Source organism: Aspergillus fumigatus, chromosome 8 (genome assembly GCF_000002655.1).
Source record: "Aspergillus fumigatus Af293 chromosome 8, whole genome shotgun sequence".
In the NCBI taxonomy this organism is placed as follows: domain Eukaryota; kingdom Fungi; phylum Ascomycota; class Eurotiomycetes; order Eurotiales; family Aspergillaceae; genus Aspergillus; species Aspergillus fumigatus.
Genome location: NC_007201.1, coordinates 1,344,188 through 1,366,015, shown reverse-complemented (window position 1 = coordinate 1,366,015; position 21,828 = coordinate 1,344,188). Strand labels below are relative to the sequence as shown.

At 49.5% G+C, this 21,828-nt stretch overlaps 7 protein-coding genes across 7 annotated transcripts; 4 read left to right on the top strand and 3 right to left on the bottom strand.

Annotated features, from left to right (window-relative positions):
• Positions 1 to 2: 2 nt before the first annotated feature.
• AFUA_8G05730 (putative beta-glucosidase) lies at positions 3 to 904 on the bottom strand. Its single transcript, XM_742281.2, has one exon. It carries the CDS (start codon positions 817 to 819, stop codon positions 451 to 453), a length of 369 nt encoding a protein of 122 aa, XP_747374.1. The 5' UTR covers positions 820 to 904; the 3' UTR covers positions 3 to 450.
• A 937-nt stretch (positions 905 to 1,841) lies between these two features.
• AFUA_8G05720 (LURP-one-related/scramblase family protein) lies at positions 1,842 to 3,577 on the bottom strand. Its single transcript, XM_742280.2, has 2 exons — positions 3,137 to 3,577; positions 1,842 to 3,084 (listed from the first exon to the last, which is right to left on the bottom strand). Exons 1-2 carry the CDS (start codon positions 3,456 to 3,458, stop codon positions 2,813 to 2,815), a joined length of 594 nt encoding a protein of 197 aa, XP_747373.1. The 5' UTR covers positions 3,459 to 3,577; the 3' UTR covers positions 1,842 to 2,812.
• Positions 3,578 to 7,520: 3,943 nt separating this feature from the next.
• On the top strand, positions 7,521 to 9,568 carry mfsA (glucose-inactivated glycerol proton symporter STL1). Its single transcript, XM_742279.2, has one exon. The coding sequence runs from the start codon at positions 7,608 to 7,610 to the stop codon at positions 9,234 to 9,236; it is 1,629 nt and encodes a 542-aa protein (XP_747372.1). The 5' UTR covers positions 7,521 to 7,607; the 3' UTR covers positions 9,237 to 9,568.
• Positions 9,569 to 11,012: 1,444 nt separating this feature from the next.
• On the top strand, positions 11,013 to 11,994 carry AFUA_8G05700 (uncharacterized protein; the record flags this gene model as incomplete). The annotated part of the gene is made up of 1 exon (XM_742278.2): positions 11,013 to 11,994. One exon carries the CDS (start codon positions 11,013 to 11,015, stop codon positions 11,877 to 11,879), a length of 867 nt encoding a protein of 288 aa, XP_747371.1. The 3' UTR covers positions 11,880 to 11,994.
• Positions 11,994 to 13,098, top strand: AFUA_8G05690 (GNAT family N-acetyltransferase; the record flags this gene model as incomplete). The annotated part of the gene is made up of 2 exons (XM_742277.2): positions 11,994 to 12,591; positions 12,659 to 13,098. 2 exons carry the CDS (start codon positions 11,994 to 11,996, stop codon positions 12,889 to 12,891), a joined length of 831 nt encoding a protein of 276 aa, XP_747370.1. The 3' UTR covers positions 12,892 to 13,098.
• Positions 13,099 to 14,095: 997 nt separating this feature from the next.
• AFUA_8G05680 (CDC5/polo family serine/threonine-protein kinase) lies at positions 14,096 to 19,019 on the bottom strand. Its single transcript, XM_742276.2, has 5 exons — positions 18,817 to 19,019; positions 18,215 to 18,718; positions 17,700 to 18,142; positions 15,589 to 17,641; positions 14,096 to 15,533 (listed from the first exon to the last, which is right to left on the bottom strand). The coding sequence occupies exons 2-5, from the start codon at positions 18,521 to 18,523 to the stop codon at positions 14,979 to 14,981; spliced, it is 3,360 nt and encodes a 1,119-aa protein (XP_747369.1). The 5' UTR covers positions 18,524 to 18,718; positions 18,817 to 19,019; the 3' UTR covers positions 14,096 to 14,978.
• A 104-nt stretch (positions 19,020 to 19,123) lies between these two features.
• AFUA_8G05670 (OPA3 family protein) lies at positions 19,124 to 21,784 on the top strand. The gene is made up of 4 exons (XM_077805326.1): positions 19,124 to 19,304; positions 19,366 to 20,602; positions 20,659 to 20,902; positions 20,985 to 21,784. The coding sequence occupies exons 1-2, from the start codon at positions 19,245 to 19,247 to the stop codon at positions 20,161 to 20,163; spliced, it is 858 nt and encodes a 285-aa protein (XP_077661453.1). The 5' UTR covers positions 19,124 to 19,244; the 3' UTR covers positions 20,164 to 20,602; positions 20,659 to 20,902; positions 20,985 to 21,784.
• Positions 21,785 to 21,828: the final 44 nt, after the last annotated feature.

The following is a 21,828-nucleotide window of genomic DNA, read 5'->3' as shown; positions in this document are numbered from 1 at the left end:
TGGCTGGTTTTTATAGAAGCCTAAGGTAATTAAGGCTGGGTTGTCGGTGATGGAATTTCTAGACTCTTGCCGAGAGTAATGCGCTGCGAGAATAGCAGTGACGTTCTCATTATCTGCCAGGACATTATATTTACACCATCCGAGTGTGTGATAATGACAGTTCTGCGACAGATAGAGGCAACATTATTGACGACGAGAATCAAATTCCAGTCTGCTTCCAGACTCTGCCAGCAATTCCATCCTGGGCTCGGGTCTTGAGGAAAAACCAAGCAAATATCAGGCCGAGGATAGATGCTGTTAAAGTTTCCCTCCACAATGAGTTTTTTATCTGTGAGATAAAACCAGGCGAGAGCCCTCATCCCTTGCGCGTGCTTTTATGGCCTCGAGAGGCGAAACAATGTAAGCGGAACGGCACTGCCTGACCCTCCACTGACGACGAGGGTCCCAATCTTAGGCCCGTAGTTGTTGTTCGGGAAGAAGACCTCCATTGATGTCTGGGGCATCGTTACCGAAGACTCCAATGACCCAGGCTGGCCGAATTGGAAGTGTTTTGTCCTTATTTTTCAATAACACAGTACCTGCCGAGCCTATTTTGCGGATCAACAAAGAGTGGTTACCCCGAACATCTCGACCCGCTGGTGTGACCTCACCAGCAGGAAGGATACCGTAGGTTGCTGCGGTCACCGCGTAAGAGGATGGGTCTATTGTAGGGTACTCATGGTCCTGGCTGGAATAGTAGTATGGCGTAAGGATTTGACGGATCATCTCATTCAACCGCCATTCAGGAATAGTTCCATTACAAATACCAGGAAACCACATTGGAAGTATGAATGGTTGAAAGCAGCCTCCGATAGATAGCCGGGCATATTTAGGTCTAGACCGGCGTTGATGGCGAACAGTCCAGAATGCGTCGCAAAAAAGTCTGACATAACGTACCCTTGGAAGTCCAGCTCATCTCTCATATTTTTCTTAAGGAGGGAGAATTTTCGCAGGAATACGTCAGCTTGACTCTGTTGTAACTACACATCATTGATGCAATACCAGCCTTGACAGCATATGCAAACAGCCAGAGATAGAGCTCATGCAGAGTTCTGTCATTGATATTGGCTCAGACACCGGCGACGTCTATCCCATTGATTTCAGGATTCGTACGATGGGTTTATTGTTCGTTGCCAAATATAGTGTTTGGCACAGGCCTGCATACCAACAGCCTGCGCGCTGCGAATAGACTCCTGCATGGCAACGCCTGAGAGAAGGATCAGGGAAGAATCCTTCCCAGTTACCCTTCCCCCCCCAAAACCAATGGGCTGCGCCCAAGGGAACCGGCTGAGGGACTAGATAGAGCCTCTGTTAGCTCCACGTCCTATCTTCCATGAATAAGTCGACTCATCCAAGCATAACATGGGCACCTTTGCCACGAAACTCGGCTCCCATCGCTCACCATCGCCGTCCAAGTAGCATCTATCCCATGGGGCTGCTGCAGCCAACTCCGAGGGAAAGACGCTGCGCAGATCTGCGAAGTGCAGACCCTGCGGCCCATCATACAGGCAGAGCTCTCCAAAACCGACAGTGCCGGTGACGATCGACGCCTTCTCGGTTAAGCTTGTTTGTGCAATGAGATCATTTACTTTGGCAAGGGCGGCATCCCATTGAGTTGCATTGATTGCATCGCCGGCTGTAAGGAGAAGTACTGTTAGATTAGTGCTCCGGCCTCATTGTTGGTAGGAGTGAACGAAGCAAGCATCTTACCGGATTCAACTGGATTATTGTGATGATTAGTCCGTGCTCCCAATACAGTTGCTATAAACAGTGCTTTTGGTATCAGATACATTGTAGGTAATTCTTACTTCAGAAGTGTTTTATGCGGAGATATGATGCTCTTTCTCCTGGGATGTCGGGCCTGGCAATCACTGTGTTCTGTGTGACTGTTGCTAACTATAATCTGCGAAGAGCCCACCTGAACCAAGAATGTCAAGATGTCGCAAAAGACGAAAGCCCCCCTCCCAATGTATCCTAGTAACAGACTGTCTCTCTAAAGCCCCTTTCTAGATAGGCTGTGAAATATCCTTATAACCAGTTCCAGACTTCAGCTCTTGACTCCCTGCTTCCCCACCAGTGCAATAAGAGGTGCACACTGTCGGGTCTGCTCTGTGAAGCTCTTTTGTTCATCAAAGAAACCTGAGCATAAGTTGAGACGCCTGCTTTGTCATTGCGCAGCACACTGAAAGCCTGTATCATCCATGAAAGAGCAACTACCAAGTTATGCGGTCCTTGAAGCCTCTAGATGCGCAGGTGTCAGAGGTAGCATCTCAATTACTCGCCCCGATCGTTTGCTGCCAATTCGTTAACAGAGGTAGATGATGGCCGTATTGAGGTCGACTTTGACTCTAAATTTTGCAGAACCCTTTCCAGGCTGGTTCCTGATTGCGTGAGTAACGTGCCCTTCCGCCACAGCCCCACCATATTAGAAGTACCACCTGCGACCTTCAACTCCTATTGCCATTCAAGCGGTCGGCAGCCGTGGTGATGTCCATCCCTTCATTGTGCTAGGGAACGAGCTTCAGCTTCGTGGTCACCGTGTCCAACTGGCCACACATGGCGTAATTAGAAAGAATCTTAGCGATCGAAGCCAATTTTGATACAGAAAAATGATATTAGCAAGCTTAATAAAAACGACTGACTGCAATGTGGAGTTGAAGATATGGCTATGTATCATTTTTGTTTGCCTTTTCACGGTCAGTTACGGCTGATAATAGAGAGGGAGACACGAATCATTTCGCCAGAAGGATGATCCTCAATGGCTCCGTTCAATCTATTTCTCATTATTCTTCTCATCAAAGCAGACACAGAGGGCAGCAATCAATGCCAGGTCAACCCCCCGTGCTACTGAAACAGCATAGGTCTGCTGGTCGAAGAATACCTCACGCCCTTGCCACAGCTTGCGGTTGATCTGGGCCACTACCGCACCCGTGGCTTCATCAACAATGTCAACCTTAGTATCCAACCAGTTACCCTTCATTTTCAATGTTTCTATGCTGCCAGTTTTGGACGACGTAAATGTCGCAATTGTCTTGGAGCCCACCACTGTACACATACCAGTTAGCAATGACACTAAAGAGACCAAAGTCTCACATACAAGAAAAGCTGCTCTTGACTTCGAGTAGTTTCTTCCCATGGGGATCCACGGCCGCGAAAGTAGTATGGATATGCAGATGTTCCTTAACAATATCAAACAGATGATTACCCGCCATGTCAAAGACAGACTTGCGACCAGAGAGGCTCATATGCTTGGCTTTAATCTGGAATATGGGCTGGCCATTTGCAAGTTTCACATCGAAACTATCCCCAGAGATGGATAAGACTTTCTCCTTTAGAGCCATCGTCTCAGTTTGTTGAGCAATGAATCGGTCAAAGAGAGCAAGTGGCTTAGGGACGGGAGAGAGCTGCTGCGAAGCCATCCTGATTTCAGACTCTTATTATGATTATGGAAATAATTTGAGCTCTAGAATAACAGGCAATCATTGACTAGTGAGTCTGGGGCCCGATCGTCCTTATATTTCCCGCGAACAGAGACAGGAATGAGTTTGGACTAAAGCACTGCCACATTAGCAGTGGCTGTGTTAACCGCATTTGATTTCGCGCGATGACGCCTAGACACGGATACGAGTCATATGCCAAGGCCTGTGCCCAGGGGCCCTGATTGTTTAATCTCTCTCAAATCTCACTTCCGTGATTTTAATGGTCTATAGGAACTAAAGCTAAATAACATTTAGATAACCTTACTATCACATCCGCTGACAATTCCTCATTAGAGGGAAAGTTCTTGCCCGCTGAGAGATCCATTCCCATCAGTTCCAAGGCCACACCCTTAGGACTGAGGATTCCTTGAGACTGGTGACTCGGTGAGTCAAGAATACACTAACTTATCTGATTTACCTTTATCACAAGTAACATGGTCTTGGACTAGCTATCTATTCTTATTGAACTCTTAGTCATTACATACTATATCCTCATCCTTCTTAAGTAATCCTGCGGCTGTGTTGGTGTCTCCATGTTGGGTTATTTACCTTCAGTGCCCTCGGGTTGAGCACCGGCTGGGGTCATGGACTCATGGCTGCAATGCGTATCAATCGTACTCTCTTCAAGATCACAATGCAGCAACCGTTCTCCCTCGATCTCTGGCACTATAACAGGGAGTAAGGTTGCCGTCGATAATGCCTTGAACCCAGCCTGGAGGGATTCAGTCGTGCACCTAATCGACTTCCAGAGATGGAATGAATCTCTCCCATCAGCCCTGCGTGAACAGGCTGTACATAACATGACGTATGGAAAAGGGTATGCCTTCGACAGCTGGCTCCTGACACGGGTTGCTACGTCAATGAGGTAAAGCAGTGGACCTTTGTCTTTCTGTCATTCGGACAACGGTCTTCATTATTTGTTTCCATGATTGCTAACGGCGCTCTGATCTGGGCCAATCCATACGAACAAGACTGGCAATGGCCGCTTTTTGGGTCGCACTACATGCAATCAAGAGCAGCTATGATCCCGAGGGTCTGCTTTGGTGTCGTCACTGTGTTGGTAGTGAGGCGTGGGTCGAGAGAGACGGAAGACTGTGTCCTGCACCTCTGCAACACTTTAAACAAAAGCCATCCCTCCTATGGGATTGGCAACCTACTTTAGCGGGCTCAGCAGCTTCCCTGGCTTCGGGACATTTCCTTATTTGTTAGAAGCCGATTTTCCGGGCAAACTTGCGTACAATCAATCAACCTAAAAAGACCCACTGAAGAGCCGCAAAGAATAGTATTCACTCCATCTCAAGGAAGAAGCAAGATTTAGTCTGTCTAACCGCAAGCCGTGCGAATTTTCTGAGCTTAACTACAGAGCCTAGCCTCATTAAGATCAGAGCTGTGTAGTCGACTTGCGTAAAATGCCCTACTTTCCGCGCGGGAAAGCGCCCAGGAACAGACAAGCAGCTCGTGGCAAATGAAGCGTCGTCAATCACTTGCAGGGGGGCAATACTTCCTTTGTGTCCTCAACTTTCTCTGGACGAAAGATTCCACCACTACCTGAGCGTTTTCGCGATTGAAAGCGTAACCTGACCACGGGATTCGAAGAGCAGGTTCAAAAGGTGTGGGATGAGCTTGTTGAGGTCCTGAAAGAACGCACTGAAGAAGTCGCTACTAAGCGAGGGGCAGTACGGTATGTTCATCGCATACTTTCAGCTGGAAACAACACCATATTCTAAAAGGAGTAGAACATTTCTGAATTCTCTGGCATTCAGCAGGAACTGTCTTTCCGGCAGGTGTTGCCGTCATCAGAGACATTGTGGACAAAGATGTCGCTAAAGGGCTTCTCTCTGAAGCACGACAATACCTGGCTCCCCGGCCATTCAGATGCTTCGGTCTGATTTGGACAAGAGGGCAATTATTGGATTTAATACTCGATATGAAGCTCACATTGAGGTTGCCAAAGAATCATGTTGGAGTCCTTCTCAAGTGAAGCGAGATCACGCCTCCTGCCTATCTTCTCAGCTTGGCTTCCAGCCTTTTGCATATCTCTGCCTGCCTCTGGGGTTCGTCTGTCTATTTTCTTTCCTCCTCTGCCTTAAAGGAAAGCATTTGCAGTCCGGGAGATGCTTGCACTCACTGTTTTCGTGAGAGGCGACCGGGGGCCAATGGCGGTGTTGCCGGATTCATTGTTATTGTCGGAACATACGGACGTTCCCTTCCGCCGAAGTTCGCCTTCACTTAGTCATTATTTAATAAGCTAGAGATCTTTCTCTGAGTTGTCAACAGAGCAAGGAGTTCGGTAAAATGTAATCTGTCCGTTTAATGTAGATTGGCTGCTGCCCGCCCTGACCGACCCATTAGTTACAAATAGGTCCGCTTGCGCATCCCGTGTTGTCTGCCGAGGTATCACACCCTCCCCACATTCAAATTCTGATCTCACGGTCCGAATCACCAGCTACTCCGTACAGATACCGGAGTGCCCAAGGCACCAGTTAGAGCAATCATCTATCTATTCGCTTTCGGTATTCATTTTGAACACGGGATTCTGTACAACTACTTTTGTCACAAGATATCTTGCAAATTCTATGCACCCACAGTCCCCCAAAAAATTGCAAAATTTGACCGATACCCCATTGTGTTCTCAAGCCGGGAGAAGTTCTCAAGCCCCGTCAGATAGGCTGACACAACACGGCGAATAAGCTTACAGTGAGACCCAGGGCAAAAACGTAATGTGGTCCCATGAGGACAATTAAGTAATAGAAGTGACTAAGGCCCCATAGGACGCAACCACAAATTACTCGAGTCACACCAATATGGACGAGAAGATTGTAGAGCACGAAGGGTGGTCGCCTTGGAAAGGGGGGGCAAGAGCCACGCCTCTTTTGCAATGTCAATTGTTTTCGTTCCAGTCGACCACTCGATGAGCCTGGGAGCACACCAAGAAAGGTCAAGGGCATGGCTGTGATCTAACTTCTGGCGGGTGTTACCCCGAGAAATCTAGATAAGGAAGGATAACCCAAATCCCCCGAAGTGATCGGCGCCGTTTAGGTAAGCCAAGATGACCGGGGGGTCCTGGTCCACTGGTGCAATGCAACATGCTAATGGTCAGCCCCAGATGCAAAAAGCCCCACTGTGACCTTTGTGGCGCGCGGTAACCTGTTACCGTGGCGGGTGGCTTTCCTCCCACAAACAGAAAATCAGGCGAAATTACCCCTGGCGGTGCGCCATGTGATTTGCCACCAATTCAAGAATATCATTGGCCTGAAAATTTGTAAAATAGTGGAACACACACATTTTGCTAGCGCGGAACCCGAAATTTGGCAAGGTTTTTTGACGTCATACTGGGGCAACCAGGACCTTGGCGGCTCCAAGGTTGCATAATATGTGTATACTATGTCGCAAAGGGAAGAGTACGCGATGCTCAAGGTGGCAGCACAGGAAACTGAGAACGAGAAAAGTAGGATGGATGAAAGCTAGCATGCGCTCCAGGGGGCAAAACCCAAGGGACTTCTAACTCCTAAAGCCCAAAGGGGGATGGGTCCTCATGAATCCATCAGTACAAAGAGGGTAGAATGTTAAGTACGGAGTACGGAGTAGCTACGGAGTAAATCTAAAGTGGACACTGGAAATCAGGCCTTACGGCCTCAAGAGTAGTCATCCACGCCCTGACCAGTCGATGAAGAGCACAAAGACCGGAGGCATGCACCGAAATGGTATCGCGCTGGTCAATGTACCGTCACGTGACTCAAAGCCAATAGACTCCTGCGCTCAAAATCTTGGATACGAATGATTGGGTGAGCATCACGTGCTAATGTCCACTTAGCGTGGAACTGTGGTGTGCACCTCCACACTAAATGGATCCACAGCATGCCAAGGGAGTGGGGCTCCTTGGCTTGTTCCCCACCCACGGCAACTTCGCTGGACCTTCCTGTTTGGGGTCCGACGAAAGGTTGCAGTAGAAGTCCGCATTGGTATATAAGACCCCGAGTTTTCTGCTCCCACGTACACATTCCCTCCTTACTTCCTTTTTCCCCAGCTTTCTTCTAACCCCACTCCACCCCGCAAACTGACGGCTCATACTGCGTTCCTACCGTCAACATGTGGACGACTACCAGCGGCTTGAGTGGTCGGTCGCTCCGGTTGAGCATCACCTTTGCCGCTGTCGTTGGATTCTCGCTCTTTGGCTACAATCAGGGCATGATGGCCGGTCTCCTCAACGGCGACGAGTTTGTTAACTCCTTCCCAATCCTCAAGATGCCCGACAATCCGACCGCAGGGGAGAAACACTACATCGACGTCATCCGTGGTGCTGTTACATCCTGCTATGAGCTTGGCTGTTTCTTCGGCGCGTTGTTCTCCATGTTCTGCGGCAATAGACTCGGCCGCACCCGCCTGATCTTCATGGGTGCCAGTATCCTGATCGTTGGCGCCTTGCTTACAACGGTCTGCTACACTGGTAAATGGGAGGTTGGTCAGTTTGTTATTGGCCGTGTTGTATCGGGCATTGGAAATGGTATGAACACGGCCACGATCCCGGTCTGGCAATCAGAATGCTCCGGCGCTCACAATCGCGGCTTCCTTGTCTGTTTCGAGGGCGCAATGATCGCTGGTGGCACGTTCATTGCCTACTGGGTGGTCTTCGGTATCTCGCACGCCGCGGACTCCGTCCAGTGGCGATTCCCTGTTGCGCTCCAGATCTTTTTCGCTCTGGTTGTGGCCACGGGTGCCTTGATGCTCCCGGATTCCCCGTCGTGGTTTGTATCGAGAGGACTTGATAACGAGGCTTGTGAAGTTCTTGGTAAGATCAAGGGCACCTCTCCCGATTCCGATCAAGTCCTTCACGACTTCAACCTTATCAAAACGGACATGGAATCCACCAAGAGCGAACAGTCAAACTGGAAGACGGTTTTCACTTTTGGCAAAACCCAGGAATTCCAGCGCCTGCTTATCGGTTGCTCGGGTCAGTTCTTCCAGCAGTTTACTGGCTGTAACGCTGCTATCTACTACTCGACATTGCTCTTCCAAGAGAATCTCCATATGGAAAAGTATCTGTCGCTGATTATGGGCGGTGTATTTGCGTCTGTTTACGCCCTTGCGACTATCCCGTCCTTCTTTATGATTGAAAGAGTCGGCCGTCGCAAGCTATACTTGATCGGCTTTCTAGGCCAGGGGCTTAGCTTCGTTATTACGTTCGCTTGCCTAATCAAGGAAACTGAGGAGAATTCCAAGGGTGCTGCTGTTGGTATCTTCCTCTTCATCACTTTCTTTGCGTTCACTCTCTTGCCACTGCCCTGGATCTACCCGCCAGAGATTAACCCCCTCCGTACCCGCACTGTGGGTGCATCGGCGTCAACCTGTACCAACTGGATGTGTAACTTTGCCGTGGTCATGTTCACCCCGCTTTTCGCCGGCCAGAGCCCATGGGGTGTTTATCTCTTCTTCGCACTGTTTAACTTCGTCGGGTTGATCTTCGGCTACTTCTTCTATGTCGAGACAGCCGGCCGTGAGCTCGAGGAAGTCGACATCATCTACGCCAAAGCCCATGTCGAAGGGAAGATGCCGTTCAGGGTCGCCCACGACCTGCCGAAGCTCAGCTTTGAAGAGATCGTCCAACAGTCTCGCGAGCTGGGCTTGGATACTAATGATCATGTTATGCTTGAGAAGAAGGAGCTTGGCCTGAGCAGTGACAGCGCCCAGGAGACCGAGGAGGTCTATGAGAAGCAGTAACGCTCTTTTGGTGGACGTGCTATAGCTGTGGTGGAAGGGCGTGAACAGTCTTTTTCGAAATGGAACCCAGGGCTGAGCCCTGATCGCAGTTGATTACCTCCCTTGGATCAGTTGCCGCTTATGTGCTGGCTGGTTCACATAAGTACGTGCTTCTGAAGGGGAGATGCTCTTTAAGACGATGTTAGATATAAGATTACGAGACTCATTATGAGCATGTCATTATAGAGGAACACATTACCGCACGGTAAGGTCATTTAGAATAGAATCTTGCTGTTAAAAATAGTGTTATTTACCATGGAGATAGACAAACATGTTGAGTTATTTCTCACGCATCATGGTTTTTATCCTTTCAAAAAAAACATTACCATGCAAAGCAGGACTAGTCCCCTGTGTTTGGAAAAGCTATTAGACGGTGGTTCTTGATAACCCTTCCTGGATTTGCCAACAGGGACGTTCTAAACGTGATCAGGACCTTCTTCTGGTTCAGTGCCATCAAGAGCTTCCTTTCATGGATATTGGATATAGAACAAAAGGGAAGAGGTGCACCGAGTGATATAACTAGAGGTCTGAGTTAAGCGACTGTCCAGCGTCCTCCGTGACGCTGCGAAAGGCCATGTGCATCCAGGAGATAATCAGTCCACTCTGTTCCAGTTGCATGCAGAGATGGCTGAATCATTTGATTTGTTTGGTTATTACGCCAAGTCTCTCTGATCTGTCATGGCTCGCGACTACTCCTTATTTCAAGTAATCAGCTTCATGCTGTGTGGGACACGACCTGAGCATGAAGACCTATTGATGGTCAACCGACTCAACCCACTGATACTAGGCTTTCCTTGGGATTATTTTCTTGAAAGCATTGACTTGACGAACAACCTCTACAGAGTACTAATGGTAAGCTATTGGCGGCGTGGTTTTCCGACTGCACGAATGACACTTTTCACAGAGTCTGGACTTGACCCATCACCATCTTCAGCAACAACAATGTCCATCACATCTTCAGTCGTGATCTTCAGTTCGTCAAGCACTCTTTACCTTCCCGTGCTTCCATCGCCAAGACACGCTAAAAGAAGAGTTCTGTCAACCAGAATATGCCTCATAATTCCTACTATACTAGAAACGGAGGTCTAGACGCCTTTTTAGCTTAGTGGTTTTATGGCTGATAAGTTCGCATTCCCACTTCTGTTTCGACATCAGCATGCCAAATCGTCTGCTATCCCTCACCACCATACCATACGGATCATACTCATGGGTTATTTGACAGAGCAAGCAGGACGAGTAAGGAGACCCCGGGTCGAGCCCCCAGAGTAGATACTTCCTGCTGAGATTGTCTGGTTTTGGTTCTTCAGAGGGCCGCTCCCGAGGGATCGGCCGGGCTCACTGCCCAAAACATGCGGATCTGCAAGGAGGTCATCCAGTTTAGGAATTGGCGGAAATGAATGGCTTCTTTATTGGCCAAGTTTTCCCATCTCATTTCACTTCACTGGCGCTATCTTTGATATGATTCGGCGCTCATATCTTTGGCAGCAGCCGCCAGGCCCTAGGCTAGCTGAGCCAGGATCACGCTTGGACGAAGAAACAAGAGGGACAAAAGAAGTAAAGACAGAAATTGGAATCCACTTTTCAGCGGCTCACGGTGCTTGACAGATCCTTAAATACGATGGGGTTGTTCCGCACAGTCGACAATCTCGACATACGCGGACTCCGTATGGAGTGCAGCGTGTCGCGTCACCCGTTCTAAAGCAGAGTCAAAGAGCCAAAGCTCCCGAAAAATCAACCATGGCCGAACGACCCCGGCCGACAGTCCTCCGGCGTGTCCTGACGGCAATCATCGACCCCGTTGATCGCGAGGAACAGGGCTACCATCAATACCCTACAATGCGCGGACTCCACGACCCAGAAAACGAGGGTCTATATATGGGCTCCGCGAATAATCCCCAACTCGCCCGGCGCCTGACGGTAGCAACCACCCACGCCAGCACCTTGATCCCCCCGTCAGACAAACTGCTCGTTTTCCGCGCTCTCACTGGCATCGATACCGTCCCGGCCCTAGCAATCCCGCACCATCATCCACGTAGCGCGCCCAACGTCGGCATCTACACGCGCGTCGTGCGCGCCGAGCAAGCCGCCGCACAGCAATTCCGCTTTTTCAGCATCCTCATGAACACCTGCCTGGGCATCCAGATCGTGGTTGCGGCCGCGCTGACGGCCCTCGGCGCCGCGCGCGGGCCCCACAACGCCGTCACAGCCTTTGGCGCCATCAACACTATCATGGCGGGTATACTGACCTACCTCAAGGGGTCTGGGCTGCCCGATCGTTTGAAGCACTACCAGAATGAATGGCGGAACATCCGGGAGTATGTTGAGCAACGAGAGCGCGAGTTCTGCCTGGACGGCTGCCAGCTGGATGTCCAGGCGGAGGTTGTTTTCATCGAGAGCATGTACGAGGGTGTCAAGCGAGAGATCGAGGCGACCAAGAGCGGGGAGAATCGCTCGTCGGCTGGACCGGGGCAGATGCGTCGGTCGTTTCTGCCGCAGGCGCGCGCACCTGAATTGCAGAAGCAGCCTGGGAAGCCTGTTGCGGGCAGCCCGGTGTCTGTTCCTGAGCCGGTATTGGAGAAGAACCAGCCCTATGAACGGGTGTGAAACTGTTCAACTTGAAGCGTATGAATTCAGCTAATATCTAATCTAATGAACCTCATGAATATGTCCTTCCGTGTAGCATCACCACAACAAAGCGTACAAGTATAATGAGTACAGATGAGATGCAAGTCATGCAACATACGCGGGGCAATCTGCTCCACTCCGGCCCACAGCAGCAACGTCTTGGCACATCGTATCTCAATTTCATCTCGAGTCTCTCTCGCCGCGTTTCCATCTTATCAAACCAATAATAATATACAGATAGAATATACAGCAAAAGAAAAAAGAGAAAAGGAAATGCCCTTCGAACTCCTCCCCGCAGACCCCACAGACTCCCCCGCCCTAACCACCGTCTTCCTCTCCGCCTTCAGTAGCCCCTTCAACCAGCGCCTGTTTCCACGCACCCCCGATGTAATTACCTACTGGACCGCCCAGTTCACCTCCTTCATCAACAATCCACACAAAGCCGTCCTCAAGATAACCAACTCAGAAGACGGGTCCATCGTCGCGTTTGCCGTGTGGCAGCTCCCGGTCCCATCCTCCCCCGAGGATGTCCACTTGAAACACTCGCATTCTCCTCCACATTCGCATGCACATGCACAGGCGGGCGATGAGCATCCCTACCCCGCCAGTTCCGACAGGGAGCTCTGCGAGGTATTCTTCGGTGGAATGGAGGAGATGAAGAAGAGGATTATGGGTTCTAGGCCTCATTACTGTATTTCCTTTTTCCCTTTGATTCTTCCTTCGGGCTGTGTTTTAATGGTGCACGCTGACCGTCTTAGATCTGGAGATGCTGGGGACCCGGCCGGAGTACGCTGGACAGGGTCTTGCATCGAAACTGCTCCGGTGGGGATTGGAGAGGGCTGATGAGGTGGGACTGGAAACGTATCTCTCGGCGTCGCCGGCGGGGAGGCCGTTGTATGAGAAGTTTGGGTTTCGGGTGGTGGAGGAGAGGGAGGTGGTGGCTGGGTATGTGCAGGGGTATATGCTGAGGGCTGGGAGGGTAGCTAATTGACGTCGTGAACTGGTTGCTTTGCATATTTAGAAAGTACAGTACAGAGCATTACATAGGTGAAGGTCAGTATTGTCTTGCAAAGACTAAGTCAAAGACACAGTCACGATGATGCCTGGTAGGACGTTAGTTGGAGAGGATCACAACAAGCTTCAGGTAGAAACCCTGGGAATATGTAGACTCCCTAAAGATAATACAGATCATGCGTTTGTAGAACTATATGTAAATAGAGGTACAGCGATACCTGCAGATATAATGACATGCATATCGGGCTAGGATGATGATAGAAGAATGTGGGCCTGGCAACTTCTACCAGTTATCAGTAACCTTAAACCCTGTCTAGTCGCTACTGGAAAAGATCCTTCCAAGTATGGCACATGATCATCTTGCACATCCTTGTGAATTGGTAACTGTCTTTGTTCAGGACCAAGAATTAAAGATCGTCGATGCTACTATCTAACACCATGCCCACCGCCCTAACAATCAAGGGGAAAAAAAGTTGGTGAAAATGAATGAGAATGTTTTCCTTTTCATCATTTACTTAATGGGTAGGAGATTCTTCCAACCATGAAGACCAGAGTTTAAATACTGACTATTCAATCTAGGCGCCATCGGAATCATTCTTGCCATTGCTTAGCTCTACTATCCCTACCACACATGACTCTGTTCACTCCTATACAGCATTTCATATATCCTGGACGCCTTAGATAGAGTCGCTGCCCGACGCCTCGGACAGGCAACACGCTTCGGCGCCGTCCTGTACAAGATCGCCAGATGCATGACAACCTGTCTACTGGTCTTTCTCGCATCTTCGTCTCCCAGGTGGAGTATCTCCTTTTCCAAGCCTCGATTAGTCTGGACTATCAAGCTACCATATCCATATGTATGTCACCCTGGCAATGAGTGGGCAGATGCAGAGCCTCAAGAATATCGATCAGAGTCGACCTTGGGTTATGAGAACGTATTACTCTAGTCAGGTCTGCATCACTACTTGAATACAGTCAATATGAAACTGATATAGCCCAGAAAGTTCTGCTTACTGTATGCACAATGTTTCATCGCGCTGTATCGATTGCGTTTTCTTCGCCATTGATGATGCCTCAAGAGAAGGACGAAAAAGCGTCCCAGATCTGGGGGTCGCCTTGGAGCGCCAGAGCTATGAGAATGGCTCGGTAAGCATAGCCCTGGCGAGGCCAGGACTGGTCCTGAGCGATCTAGTGCCGATAAAATCGACATTTCCATGCCGTGGTTGTGAATCACCATTTCGTCACCCTTCATTCTCTTCAAGCAGTTATGAATGTTGTGCAACTGGTTGAAGCGAGTAGATGGCTAGCACGGTGCGATTTTGAGATGAGAATGGATGCACGCTTACTTCGAGCAAAAATTGAATGACTTGGTTGATATACATTCTTGGGACTGATGATCAAACAGAACATGTCACAAATATGCTTTGCAGTTAAACACTACGGCAATAGAGAACAGTGAATGCCGCCAGAGCCTTGCTGCTCTTACAATATTAAATCTGAGTGCGCAAACTTTCACAGATCTCTGCCTCACTGGACACCTTAATCAACGTCTTGATAGCCTCTCCCCGTCTCGTCGTCTCTCAGGCCTCCGTCACCCTCTCAAATTGCAATGCCTTCGTAACTGCTTAACAGGAATCCTTTCCTTGATAGCAAACCGCAGTCCCATCCGAAAGTCCATGATGGTGGGGATTGAATGCCACTCTCACTGTCCAAGCGGATGGTTCAGGACCTGGCAGCTGGGCTCAACTAGCACGGTTTTGATGTAATACAAGAACGACAAGAGCCGCGGTCTTAGAATGAGACAAAAGAGTGGTCTATCTTCGAGATGGGAGAACGTGTGCGCAATGGGTATCAGTACAGTGGAGTCACTCTATCTCAAGAAAGAGTAGCAGCAAATTGTGTTCAATGCTAATAAACAGAACGAAGCTATAAGCTTTATGCAAACACTCAGCGCTTTGTTGGATATCACAAAAGAAATTTCATTGATCGCAGGTTTGAGAGCGAAGGAAAACACACATCGCAAAGTCGTGACATCGTAAGTTGTAGCTGAAGAGGTTGCCGAATTCACGGCTTGGTAGCTAATATTCGCAATCGCTCCCGTAAAGACTCCATTTCCGGATCATTCTCTCTTCCTTCTGATTCTCTCTCTTTCAGAGAAATGGATCGATACTCGCCATCCCCTCCAGGTGCCCCAACGGTCACCCAAACAAACTTGCCTCCTCCAAGTTGCGCCCGCTCCTGAGTGCCCTCCCAAAGCATCATGGGAGCGTCAGCTGAAGTCTGATCTTGCGAAGGCCCACCTCCTAAGCGCCCATGCTTAACCCAGCTCTTCATGACTTCCCTGATAAAGCTGATCTTCTCCAGGAAAAAGTTGGATTCCAGAACGTCGCGAATGCGCTCATCCACAGAGCTCATCGCGCTACCATGTGCAATGCTCAGGAATGCTGTGGCCTCGTCTGAAGCAACGGCTCGAGTGTCAAATCCGGATGGGTGCATCTTTCCTTTGGCGCTCAGATACCGGGCCGCAGAAGGGGAGAGATGATAGAAGTCAATCCAGGGCGAAGAGGCTCTTGTACGACCAGGGGATATGACAAGTTTTGTGTGGTCGGGAAAATTGAACTATTCCGGAGCATAATTAGAGCGTGTATCAAGCTGCAAAGATGGGCTAACAAACCTGGAAAGCACCGTCGCCAAACCCCCAGACACCGACATTGCCCAATCGCTGGTAGAACTTGATAAACTGGCCAGGGCCGTCTGTTGGTTTATCGTCTTCCGAAATGTCATCGTCGTCATGTCTGCCCAGGGATCCAATCATATACTTGCCGAACTGATCAACCAGCTTCACGCGTTTGATCTTCTCGGCATCGGCACGCGCGCGTTCGAGACCGGAGTTTGTGCGAACCTTGATTCCAGCACCAGAGGAGCCATCGGAAGACGGCTTCACCTCGAAAACAGAAGGAGGAATGAGCGCACGCCGGATTCCCGTCAGACCATCTGACGATGTGATTTCGCAGTTCTCATAGAATTCCACCGGCTTGCCGTTACGAGGCACGAGTTGATCAGCCTCAGAGTAGGTAGAGGCTCCATCTTTTTGTTTGCTTAGGCTACGGGCTTTCCGACGGATATGCCTTTCACCATTCCGTAGCAGAACCCCACTGGCCGGCTGGCCATTCTCCGCTTTGAACACGCATCCCACACTACCGTCATCTAGAACATACCCAATGCCATAACGATTAGTGTAGTCTACCCATTTGATGACGTATGCATGGGGCGTCCTTCTCGAGCTTACGCGCCGGCGGCCAGATACCGGAGGCACCAGGTTAGAAAGCATCAGTCGGAGATCCGTGTTGACGTCCTCGAGAGACGTCCTTGGCATCATCTCACAGTGATCGTCTGGATGAAGGAGTGGATACAGACCTAATGTCGAGCGCTTACTGCTTGACGTGGAAGCTGTTTTGTTACTGGAACGGCTTACGGCGGCTTCTGTTCGCAGACGGCCATCTCCGCTTGGCACTTCCCTCGCCTTGACTTCTTCTTCTGCTTCTAGCTCGTGCCGCTTGGAATATTGGAGAGCTTCTTCCCTCGCGACTGAACGTGCAGAGCTTTGGCGTAACTTGGTAGGTAGATTGTCCAACGCTGAGGAAACAGATCGCTCTTTGATGACGGCAGGAGCGGAACGTGCCTCGTTGCTTTCCGCTCCAAGTCGTCGAGACTGCGACCGTGTTTTACCCACTGTCAGCATCCCAGGGTCACTGGTAGATGGCACAATCCTTCTGTCTAAGTCACGCGTTGAACCTGAGTACGAGACTGCCACTCCGCGTCGTGCACGTATGGGTCTTTCCGCCAGTCCCCCGGTTGGCATGACAGGAGCAGCAGAATCTGGTTCTACTACTGCTGGTGGATCGCAGATAGCTGCAATCTTCCTGACCGAGCTTCGAGCACCCATTGCCTGTTGGCGAAGCGTTGCAGCATGGCTCTGCGGTTCTTTCCGTCGTTGCTGGGCTGCGGCAAGAGCAGCTTGGGTTCTGGAAAGAGACGTAGGATTACTGCGCATGGATACAGTGCGCTTACCAGAGGACCTTATACCGTCCAGTGACGAGTCATCCTTGCTAAGTGCAAGACCAGGACTGGGCATGCTCCAGTCCCCATCTGGGTCACTAGGGTATCTGTAGACCATGTCTTCGGGCAGCGGCATGACTGGCTGTATCCCCTTTTCCTCCTCAGATACACACTCCGCAAATGCAGATTTCGAACAGTTCTTGCCAACACACTTGCGAGCTGTCCCATCTGGTTTACGTCCGACTCCGCAGAGACTGTAGAAAGCCGTCCGGCAGATGAGGTATCGCTGTGTCGGATCATCAACTTGCTCTATGTAGCCTGCCAGCTTCTCGTCGTACTCCAGGCTATGACCGAGCATCATGCGATCACCACGAGGCTCATCCGACCTGAGCCAGATCGGCGTCGAAACAGTGCAAGTCGGGTCCAGTCGACGAGGGATACATCCATCATACATATTGAAGAATGGATGTTCGACAATGTCGTCTGGGTCAGGCCGCTCGTTCTCTGAGAGATTGAGACAAGAGCTGACCAGCGATTTGGCCTCGTCTGGAATGTGATTCGCGCACTGAGTGCCGCTGGGCCACACATAACTCAAATTCCTGACTTTCTTGTATATTTCCTCCTGTGTTTTAGATTGAAAAGGCGGATAGCCGGTAAGCATCGCAAAGCTTCGAAAGTATTCGTTAGTGGGAGCCCTTTGCGTGTCATGGCTTTAGTCCTACTTACCATATTATACCCAATGACCAGATATCTACCTTCTGGGTATGACCACCCTTACTCTTATCAAGGACCTCTGGAGCAATATAGTTCGGTGTTCCACAGAGTGTTTTCCTCCGCTTCTCGTCCTTTTCAGAAATAATCATCGCTGCCAGTCCAAAATCTCCCACTTTGATGTCCATATTACGATCCAAGAACAAGTTTCCCATTTTCAGGTCACGATGCGCAACGCTCCTCTTGTGGAGATACTTGACGGCACCGCAAAGCTGTATCATGAATCGTCGCACTTCCGGCAAGCTCAGGCATTTCCTTTTCCTCACCATGTCCATTACTGAACCGTTTGGACACAGCTCCAGGACCACATAGATACATTTGTCAAATGCAAAGGCGCGATGGAATTCAACGATGTGGGGATGACGCATTTTCGAATGTATTTGAAGTTCGGTTCGAAACTACAGTGTGTTTTGGTTAGAACCGGGCTGATAAAAGCACGCCAATGTGGGCAGATGCGACTCGAGACATACCTTCTCTTGCATTTTTTTCTGCCCCATCTCAGACCTCACGACTTTCATTGCAAAGACTCGTCCATTCCGCAATAGCGTTCCTTCGTAGCAGATTGCGAAACCTCCTTTTCCAAGGAAAGCGCCAGTAGAATAGCGCTCACCTCCTTCCGCAGGCTCTATAACCAGTGATGGTGGAGGAGGCGCATGGATTTTCGACGAAGCGGCTTTTTGCGCTGCTGCGGCGGCGGCATTCTTATCCAGGACTTTTCGCTCCATGCTGATTTTAGGCCTGATCAAGTGATTCGTCGATCGCGGCGACAATGCTTCCATCTTCGATTCCAGTCCTTCAATCGGTTTCCTTACAGTGTGTGGGCATCAATTGTCGCATTGGAGATCAATCGTGTGACCAGGCAAGGTGAGACGAAATATTTGTCGTAGTCATAAAAGTAACAATACAATATAGACAATCAACGCAGGACGGAGCGAAAAGGGGTATACTGGATGAGCTGCTTTTGGTATCTATGGCTTGAAACGGTCAGTACTGGAACCGGGTCATCCAATGTCTCGGTGTTCCGTCGTGGAAACAAAGAACTCGGTCGAAATCGGGGTGAATGGTTTCTTACCAGGAAAAAAGTGCAAGTAGAAAAATATGATCAACTATAACTCTCTGAAACAATGATATGCATGTAAACGCCACAACAATCAAAGTGACAGCCCTGATGAGAAGGGGGGGGAGTGAAAGCAGGGAGTGATGATGATTGTCTTGAGGCTGCCAACTGTGATGGTGAAGGAGGAATCGACTGTTCAAAACGGATTGCTTAATCGGGTAATCGATAAACATTCATCCGACTGCCGCAACAACGTGCATTGCTGACATAAGCATGTATATCATTCGTAATGCGGTTGAAATGACGCAGAGAGTCAGGGACCATTCCGGATACGGCCATAGCGCGAGAGCAGAAGTGCCTTTGGCTATCAGTCATCATCAACTGCAGCAGTAGCCTGGACGTTTACTCAATTCAACCGCTGAAGTGTATTGAGAGCTGTCAAGATGTCTCTGACTTTGAAGCTCTCTTCTCTTGTGATTCGCACTCTATCAAAGCCGATCGCAGTATGCTTCAACCCCTCAACCCCTCCATTTCTTAAAGCTCTGGAAGACTTACACCTTTAAGAATCAAATCAAAGCCCAGGCTCGTGAACATGAGCGCTTCCGACGAGTCTGCGTCTCCATAGCGCAAAGCCTACATCGCATCGACATGCGTCTCCGCCTAGGAAACCTACGGGATAATGCTGCGGCTCAAAAGCGTGCAGCCGCCGAAGCCGAAGTCCGAAAACACAAACCCACAGTGCCGACGGTGAAGACGGAAGCAGAAACCAAAGCCGAAGAGGAGGCCATAGCGAAAGCAAAGGCTGCGGCTTCAGAGGCAGCGAAACCGGCTCCTACTCCTCATATTCGACCGCTTTCGGAATCTAAAGCCATAGAATCGGGTGCAACTTTCATCAGCGAGACCTTCTTATTTCTCGTTGCGGGTGGACTGATCGTGTTTGAATCATGGCGGTCGAGGAGAAAAGAAACAACACGGAGAGAAGATGTTGAGGCCAGGTTAGTCGAACTGGAGCAGTCTGAGAAGGCCGCTCGGAAGGCCCTGGTCGCCTTGGAAAAGGAAGTCATACATCTCAAGGCCAAGGCCGGGGAGTCAGTCAAACCGCCAATCAGAATACTCCCGCGTGAAGTGTGGGAAGTTGAACAGGAAGAAGAGGCTGATGAGTTGACGGAGCTGGACTGGTGGTCGCGGATCACTTCGATCTTCACTTTTAGACAGACCACTGAACAGAAACCGGGCGACGAACCCAAGCCCGTCGTAAAGTCAACCCAAAGCTCGTCCTCCAACTCAGCAGCCCGTATTCAATTCGATCAATCACCAGCGAAATCGGTCGCTCAGGAGTCGCCCTCAGTAAAGAATCCTTAAGTGATTTGACTGGTGTGGCTTTGCACATATAACTTTTCCATAATCTTTGGCTCATAATTCTTGTTATGCAGTTTCCCGTTTCGGAGTTGTTGGATATCAGCATTAGCATGTCTTCTCTTCAGGATACCCTCAGTTATGGTAATAGATGATGGGTTGATAGTTTATCTGGTTCTGGCGGAAGGAGGAAAGTTGGATGAGAGTCCAGATATTGCATAACTTGACCACTCTCCTCTCTACTCTCACAAACGCCTGTTCCTCATTCCTGTGTAAATACTCTCCAATCACGGCTGTCAGTTCACACTATAGACTTATTTGCTTCTTGCGATGCCAGAGCCTACCGTGTCATCTCTTCGAGGGACACTTTCCTCTTCTCTAGGGAATCGTCCTGTCTGGAAAGTAATGGGCCCGGTGATTGCAGCGTCTGTGCCAATGCTCAGAGGTTTGCATCCGAACCCCAGTTTAGATTTGAGTCACGTCTGAATATTATTCGACTAGAGTGCGATATGCGAGAGGCGGATTTCGATTTTGATCTCGGCAATTCACAGCATTTGCTGGTCTTACTTCTCTCTCAATCTTTCGTTCAAGACAACAGGCAAGAGACAATCGCTCAACTGAAAAGGTTCTCGGGCATGGCCACAGGCTCTCACAGAAAAGCCATTGCTTTCCTCCTTACGGAAGAGCCCTTCAGCAGTGCAAGTGGCAGGTATAGCCTCGACGGACTCCTGGCTCTGCAAGTACTGTATGCGCGCTCGTCTCTATTTATCTTATTTAGGACTCTGGACTGGAGTGAACTTCAGCTGATTCGTCCTTTATCCAACTAGCATGGCTGAGTCTCTGCCAGACCATCTGCCCACAATCCCAATTCCTGATTCATCTTGCTTCGCGACCTGCATTCAGGAATATATAGGCAGTCTTGCGAATCTACCGCCTTTCTCTCGGCCATTGACGGACACCGTGGCTTTACTACATCGCATGAGAGCACCATCCTTTGCTCCTCTTTTGGAACAGGATGCAAATGTCCTGAGTGATCTATTTCCTTCCATGAAATCATTGAGCCAGGCCATCCGCACGCAGGAAGGGAGGTTTGCGCTAGATGAATATCTGGGGAGCCAACTGGCGATGGACATTACTCAGTTCTGGAAGGAAGATCACGTCTATGAGTAATTCTCAAGCTCTGCTCTCTACCTGCATGTTATCCGATTCAATGACCGTATGAGTCGGCATGACGTACCTAAAGGGTTGGCCGTTGCAAAAGCGTATTTACTTGAATGTTCGAGTCGGAAGGATATATATAACTTATTTGACCAGCATAGGAAATTAATACCTTAACACAATAGCCCGACCAAACTGCAATATTTCCTTTCTTTCCCTGAAAAAATATCAAGGAACCATTGAAATGCACATTAGAATGCCAGTGGGCCCCATTTTACAATTTCTCGAAATTGAAGGCAGAAGCTTTGACTAAATGTAGCAGTGACGTAGGAGAGGGATGATCACAAAGTTTCTCCCATTTGACAGCCTGAGGCCAAGAAATAATATCGCTAGGCATCGTAATACCTGGGTTGTGCTCAGAATCCTAATTTGGACACAATGGCACTTTTTAGCGCCAGGGACCACGAATGATAGCCCCCTAAATGCCCGAGCGGCGAAGGAATCGAACAAAGT

Excerpts from the sequence above, each read along its gene's own strand:
- AFUA_8G05730 (XM_742281.2), bottom strand. The coding sequence starts at position 819 with ATGTGGTTTCCTGGTATTTGTAATGGAACTATTCCTGAATGGCGGTTG.
- AFUA_8G05720 (XM_742280.2), bottom strand. The coding sequence starts at position 3,458 with ATGGCTTCGCAGCAGCTCTCTCCCGTCCCTAAGCCACTTGCTCTCTTT. Across the intron at positions 3,085-3,136 it reads AGTCAAGAGCAGCTTTTCTT|TGGTGGGCTCCAAGACAATT; the intron begins GTATGTGAGACT and ends GTATGTGTACAG.
- mfsA (XM_742279.2), top strand. The coding sequence starts at position 7,608 with ATGTGGACGACTACCAGCGGCTTGAGTGGTCGGTCGCTCCGGTTGAGC.
- AFUA_8G05680 (XM_742276.2), bottom strand. The coding sequence starts at position 18,523 with ATGGAAGCATTGTCGCCGCGATCGACGAATCACTTGATCAGGCCTAAA. Across the intron at positions 17,642-17,699 it reads TGGTCATTGGGTATAATATG|CTTTGCGATGCTTACCGGCT; the intron begins GTAAGTAGGACT and ends ATACTTTCGAAG. Across the intron at positions 15,534-15,588 it reads TTGGCGACGGTGCTTTCCAG|TTCAATTTTCCCGACCACAC; the intron begins GTTTGTTAGCCC and ends GCTCCGGAATAG.
- AFUA_8G05670 (XM_077805326.1), top strand. The coding sequence starts at position 19,245 with ATGTCTCTGACTTTGAAGCTCTCTTCTCTTGTGATTCGCACTCTATCA. Across the intron at positions 19,305-19,365 it reads CTCTATCAAAGCCGATCGCA|AATCAAATCAAAGCCCAGGC; the intron begins GTATGCTTCAAC and ends TACACCTTTAAG.